Consider the following 6,707-nt stretch of genomic DNA (forward strand, 5'->3'; position numbering starts at 1 on the left):
TGAATTTAACTTGGATAAAGATGAGAGTCTCTGCTCTGGGGAGGAGGGTCACTGACCTTCGATGGTTTGTTGCCTGATAAAGAGGATACTTGCTGGCTAGAGGAGACTATAATGTTTTGAGGAGGAAATGTGGCTTGATGACTTAAAGAGGAGGAGGAATTATTGGGCGACACTTTTAATTACCAACGTAACCTCAGTGGAACTGTGGCTTCATTGAGTTCCAGCTCTAGGCAGACAGCACGTCAGGAAGGCTGTAAGACATCACAGAGACAGGTAAGTATCTATATATTTACATGTGTGTTGCATGTACACTAAACCCTCACATTTGGATAATGTCACTTTTTAAAGTGATGACATGTATATTAACAGTGTAAAACATGAATAGATGTTTAAACATTCTTTACCCCATCTTAATTCTCTTCCAGATGCTTGGCTTTTTCTTGTTGTTGGAGGTTGGCTCTGATGTTTCAACCTCTTCTGGAGCTTCTAGCTGCTGGCTGTCTGGCCCCCCCTGATGGTTCTCTGGCCCCTCCTGCTGGTTCTCTGAACTCTCCTCCTGGTTCTCTGCCCATGCCTGTTGCCTCCTTGGCCCCTCCTGCTGGCCATCTCCAGATGCAACAGGCTCTTGGCTTACTTGTTGGCCTGTCGCCCACCCCGGCAATTCCTGACCGTGGTTGTAGTCGTGGCTGTGTTGGGTGGTTGGACACCGGGTGATGTACTGGGTGCTGAACTTCTGGATTTGCTCATCAGCCTCCAGATTAATCTGCTCCAGGTACTTTTCCTTCATCTTCTCCCTCTCCTCCTTCAGTTGTTGATGAGTGTGTTTTTTAAGCAGCGACTGCACTCTCCACTGCTTATTGAAATCCTCCAACTTCTTCCTTCTCTCCTCAGCCTTCAGCAGCTCCTTCCTCTTCTCCCTCTCTCTCTCTGCCCGGGTCATGGTTAGCCTTATGGGTCCAGGGATGACTGGAAGGGGAGAAGAAGTAGAGTTCTCATTCAACTTAGTGGATCTGGTGTCAACTTAAATGTAATGGACACAGGGAATTAGAATAGAAAACCCAGTTGGATCTCAATGATTCTTTACTCTTCTCATTTGAGCATGGCATGGAATTTGTTTATAAATTAAAATAATTCCCATCCCGAATTGACCTGACCCAAAGTTTAACATGAGTCCCAAATGGCACCTATTCTTTGTAAAGTGCCAGGGCCGGCCCTAGGTATATGCGATTGCTTAGGGCCCCATGGCAACTAGGGGCCCCCTGACCCCCCCAAAGAACTTTTTTGGTCAAATTACCCAGGGGCCTTGAACTACAGTGAGCCCCCATTAATTTTGTTAGTCAATTTCATTCAGATATTATCTTAACATGCCATAAGTCATGGCAAAATGTGTAGAATTGAAGGAAATAGATTTCAAAACGGCTAATTCTTCTCTCCGCCCCATGGGAAAATGTGTAGAATTGCAGCAAACCTGCTTAAAAAATGCAATATGTTCTCTACGCCCCGTTGCAAAGTGTAGATTGGGAGGAAATGTAGTCAAAAACCTGAACAAAATGTTTCTTAGGGCCTCAAAAGGCTATGATGCACTACTTTAGACCAGGCTCATTGAGATCCAGTTGAGTTTTCCATTCTAAATTCCCTGTGTACATTACATTTAAGTTGATACCAGATCAGCTTGACCATTTTGGACAGTAGTTTTATATTGAAACAATGATGCAACATGATGACTGGTGTGGAACGTATGTGTGTAGAGGAGACTACAGAGGATGATGTCATAAGTAGAGGGAAAACAGGTCTTACCTATGTGGACGATCTTATCGCCCTCCTCAGCTTCTCTCTGACAGGTTCTCTCTATCTTTTTGAGGTTTCTCTTCTCCCACTTCTTGTTTACCCAGCCCACAGCTCTCCTTCGGATACTTTTATCGGGTGGGAGAATGTCCTTCTTTACCTCTAAAATCTTCTCTCTCTCTCTGATTAAAGCTAAATGGCCTTCAATGGCTCTCTTTCTCTGCTCCTCTCTCTCTTCCTCTCTCTGCCTCTCCTCCTCTCTTAGTCTGAACATTTCTTTCTGTCTAGCAATTTCAATGTCTTGTTTTCTATCCTGCTCCTCTTGTTGTCTTGCCCTCTCCTGTTTTCTTTCCATCTCCAGCCGTCTTTCTTCCTTCTCCCTCCTGATTTGTTGTCCTCTTTCTATGTGTTCTCGTTCCCCCTTCAACACTTCTAACCTCCTCTCTTTACGCCTATTGAAGACTTCCCGTGCTTTTGCTTTAACATTAACTACTACATGTTTCTTCATGCTTACTTCCTTTCCTCTCTCTTCTCTTTCCCTGTACACTTCCTCTGCTTCCTTAATCACTTCCTGCTTTTCTTCCATCTCTCTCTCCTGTTCTATCTCCAGTTCATTCTGTCCCTCAATTTCCCCCAAAATATTTTTCTGCCCCTCCTTTCTTCTTCCTGCTTCCTCCCTTTCTCTCATAATCATATTTTCTCTCTCCATCTCTTTCTGTTGCTGATCTCTTAATTCCATCTCTCTCTGATTCTCATTGTCTTTCTCCCTTTCTTTCTCCTTCTCCTTTTGTTTCTGTCTCTTCTCTTGTTGTTGTCGTCTCTGTATCTCTTCTATCTCTCTCTGTCTCTTGTTCTCCCCCTCTCTTACCTCCTTCTCCATGTCAATTTGCTTCTGTTTCCATATATCTTCTTCTTGATCTCTCTCAAACGTTCTGTTTCTCTCCTCTTGTTGTTGTCGTCTCTCTTTCTCACCTATCTCTCTCTGTCTCTCTTCTTCCCTCTCTCTTTCTTCCTCTTCCATCTCTATTTGCTTCTGTTTACATCTTTCTTCTTCAATCTCTCTCTGTCTCTCTTCTTCTCTTTCCATCATTTTCTGTCTCTTCTCCATTCTCTTCCTTTTGATCTCTCTCTGTCTCTCTTTTTCCCTTTCTCGTTCTTCCTCTTCCATCTCTATTTGCTTCTGTTTACAGCTTTCTTCTTCAATCTCTCTTTCAATCTGTATCTGTCTCTCTTTCTCCCTCTCTCTTTCTTCCTCTTCCATCTCTATTTGCTTCTGTTTACATCTTTCTTCTTCAATCTCTCTTTCAATCTCTCTCTGTCTCGCTTCTTCTCTTTCCATATTTTTCTGTCTCTTCTCCATTCTCTTCCTTTTGATCTCCCTCTGTCTCTCTTTCTCCCTTTCTCGTTCTTCCTCTTCCATCTCTATTTGCTTCTGTTTACATCTTTCTTCTTCAATCTCTCTCTGTCTCTCTTCTTCTCTTTCCATCATTTTCGGTCTCTTCTCCATTCTCTTCCTTTTGATCTCCCTCTGTCTCTCTTTCTCCCTTTCTCGTTCTTCCTCTTCCATCTCTATTTGCTTCTGTTTACATCTTTCTTCTTCAATCTCTCTTTCAATCTGTATCTGTCTCTCTTTCTCCCTCTCTCTTTCTTCCTCTTCCATCTCTATTTGCTTCTGTTTACATCTTTCTTCTTCAATCTCTCTTTCAATCTCTCTCTGTCTCGCTTCTTCTCTTTCCATATTTTTCTGTCTCTTCTCCATTCTCTTCCTTTTGATCTCCCTCTGTCTCTCTTTCTCCCTTTCTCGTTCTTCCTCTTCCATCTCTATTTGCTTCTGTTTACATCTTTCTTCTTCAATCTCTCTCTGTCTCTCTCCTTCTCTTTCCATCATTTTCTGTCTCTTCTCCATTCTCTTCCTTTTGATCTCCCTCTGTCTCTCTTTCTCCCTTTCTCGTTCTTCCTCATCCATCTCTATTTGCTTCTGTTTACATCTTTCTTCTTCAATCTCTCTTTCAATCTGTATCTGTCTCTCTTTCTCCCTCTCTCTTTCTTCCTCTTCCATCTCTATTTGCTTCTGTTTATATCTTTCTTCTTCAATCTCTCTTTCAATCTCTCTCTGTCTCTCTTCTTCTCTTTCCATAATTTCCTGTCTCTTCTCCATTCTCTGTCTTCTGATCTGTCTCTGTCTCTCTTTCTCCCTCTCTCTTTCTTCCTCTTCCATCTCTATGTGCTTCTGTTTGAGTCTCTCCTCTTCTTCTTCTCTCTCCATCTTCTTCTTCTCATCTTCTTGTTGTCTCTGTTTTGGTGTTTTCTCCATTCTCTTTCTTTCTACCTCTTTCTGTTTGTTGTGCTCACCCTCCATCTTCTCCTCCATGTACATTTGGTTCTGTTTCCATTTATATTTGTCTGTTTCCATATTTTCTAATTCTATCTGCTGTTCCTTGATTTTCTTGAAGACTTCCTCCAATTCAGACGTCTTTTTGTCATTGATGAGGTCTGTCTCCATCTCCATCTCTCTCTCCACTCTATTTTTCATCTCCTCTTCACTTCGTCTCCAATCATTTTCTCTCTCTCTGTCTCTATCAAATGTTCTCTCTGGTTCAGTCTCGTCTTTCCATCTAATCTCTTCTTTCATTCTCACAACCTCTCTGTCTAACACTAGTACATTTTGGTGAACCTGTTTCACTCTCTCATTCTGTCTTCTAAACGCTTCTTTCGCTCTTTCAAATTTGATTTTGTATTGAAACTCTTTTGTTGTCATATCTTCTTTCAGTCTCTCAACCTCTCTCTCTAACTCTTTTACCTTTTCGTTAACCAGTTTGACTTTCTCATTCTCTCCAATACGCATGTCTCTTTCTCTTTCAAATATGATTTCCTTCTCAATCTCTTTCAATCTCTCAATCTCTCGTTCTAACACTTTTATCGTTTCTTCTGCCTGTTCCACTTTCTTCTTCATTTCTTGTCTTTCCGATTCTGCTTTTCTCTCACGTTCCATCTCCCTTTCTCTCTCTTTTTCCCTCTCTCTCCCTGTTTCAATAGATTTGTGGTTCCAGGCCAGTCTTGGTCGCTGATCCTCCATGACTTTCTGCCATAGCCTCAATCTCTCAATCTCTTGCTTCATTTTAAAAGGTGAAATTAGTGATAATCTATGACCAAGACATACTTTCAAAGGATTTGCAGAGAACGATACACAGAAATACAACCTAGAGCTAGGTAATTGAATTAAACACTGGACAACATCAATAGCAGGGTCATTTTGATCAATTCATCTGGACAATTCATTCTCAATTAATGTATTGACATGGTTTGAAAAAATTACGAGACATTTTATGGTATCAATGTCCACAATGTGTACAAATACAAACACACAACCTTCTTGCCCATTCAGTTAGGGGTTTGAGAAATTCCGATTACAATTTGTGTGATGTTACAACAATGTTGCCTCTGATGTTTATGCTTGTAGAAATTACTCCTACAAATGATGCTTCACTAATGCAACTATTTACAACCTTCACAGATACAGTTATCAACAACAACAACAGTAATGACGTTAATAAGGAAGTGGATATTCAACCGGCAGAAGAAAGGCATAGGGGTTGAGATAAATGAAGGTTAGGTTCAGGACCTAGGGTTGGGTTAAGGTAAAGGTTAGGTATAGTTTCAGTGAGGTTAAGGTAAGGGTTAAGGAAAGGAATAAAAGTTAACATTAGGTTAGCGTACCGCTGTCTGCCACTATTCATTTTCAGCTGGGTAAATATACACTGCCTTTTAATAATAACAATGACATGTCTTACGTGGGCCAGTTGTAGGTCTACCATCAGTAGATCCAGCAGTTGTTTGAGTCTGTGGATCTCCTGCAGTTTTCTCTGGTGCTCCATTGCTTCTGTGGCTCTCTCTGCTTCCCTCTGTCTCTCTGCTTCCCTCTGTCTCTCTGCTGCTCTCTGTCTCTCTGCCTCTCTCTGTCTCTCTGCTTCCCTCTGTCTCTCTGCTGCTCTCTGTCTCTCTGCTTCTCTCTGTCTCTCTGCATCTCTCTGGCTCTCTGCTTCTCTCTGTCTCTCTGCTTCTCTCTCTCTCTCTGCATCTCTCTGGCTCGCTGACTCCCTCTGGCTCTCTGCCTCCCTGTGGCTCTCTGCCTCCCTCTGGCTCTCTGCCTCCCTCTGGCTCTCTGCCTCCCTCAGTCTCAGGATCTCAGCCTTCCACTCTGTCATGATACCCCTTTCTACTCTTCTTCTCCTCCTTTCATCTTTTAAAAGGGCTCTTAGATTGTCTGACTCAGACTGTAATTGTTCAATTATCTTGTCCTTCTCTGTTCCACCATTCCTCTTCTTCTTTTCCTCCTCCCAGAGGCAGACTTGAAGTCTGTCCATCTCCTTCTTCTGGTTTCGGATCGTTCGATCCTTCCCCCTCAACTCAAGCATGTGGGCTTCCTTCTCTGTATAGGTCTTCTTCTCTTCTCTCGGGAAGTGAACCTCCATCTCTGCCTGCCTGTAGCTGGGAGCAAAGGAATGTCAACACATTATTTAGGAAGTGAACTCAGACAATTTACTACAATATTAAAATAATAATTCAACTTCTGCTCAATTTAACTGTCTTTAATAACACAAATCACACAACTGTGACTTACAGTACGTGAATGTGATGAGTTAACTGTCCATGATGGCCAGAGGTGGGTCATGTGTCACTCTGGTCCAGGGCGTTACGTACAGCTTGCAGACACTGAGCCTTCCTTCAGCAAGCCGCACATAATGCCCTGGACCAGAGCTAGGTTATGTGATGAATGACTTACAGACTGTTCCACATGATAGGAGGGGGTAAGAAGACAGTCCCAGTAGGAGACGGAGATCGTCCAGAAGAAGAAGAGGTGTCCATCTCCTCAGAGACTGCAGGAAAGGTCTACAAGTTTTATTTCTGGAAAATAAAGAGAT

At 42.4% G+C, this 6,707-nt stretch overlaps 1 protein-coding gene across 1 annotated transcript; it reads right to left on the reverse strand.

Annotated features, from left to right (window-relative positions):
* Positions 1-400: 400 nt before the first annotated feature.
* Positions 401-2,483, reverse strand: LOC116374603 (vicilin-like seed storage protein At2g18540). Its single transcript, XM_031828095.1, has 2 exons — positions 1,798-2,483; positions 401-966 (listed from the first exon to the last, which is right to left on the reverse strand). The coding sequence occupies exons 1-2, from the start codon at positions 2,477-2,479 to the stop codon at positions 401-403; spliced, it is 1,248 nt and encodes a 415-aa protein (XP_031683955.1). The 5' UTR covers positions 2,480-2,483.
* Between the last annotated feature and the right edge of the window lie 4,224 nt (positions 2,484-6,707).

Source organism: Oncorhynchus kisutch, linkage group LG7 (genome assembly GCF_002021735.2).
Source record: "Oncorhynchus kisutch isolate 150728-3 linkage group LG7, Okis_V2, whole genome shotgun sequence".
Classification (NCBI taxonomy): domain Eukaryota; kingdom Metazoa; phylum Chordata; class Actinopteri; order Salmoniformes; family Salmonidae; genus Oncorhynchus; species Oncorhynchus kisutch.

What these genes read in the sequence shown, in the direction of transcription:
- LOC116374603 (XM_031828095.1), bottom strand. Translation starts at nt 2,479, where the DNA reads ATGATTATGAGAGAAAGGGAGGAAGCAGGAAGAAGAAAGGAGGGGCAG. An exon ending in CGATAAGATCGTCCACATAG is followed by an intron (nt 967 to 1,797) that starts GTAAGACCTGTT and finishes CTCCCCTTCCAG; the next exon opens with TCATCCCTGGACCCATAAGG.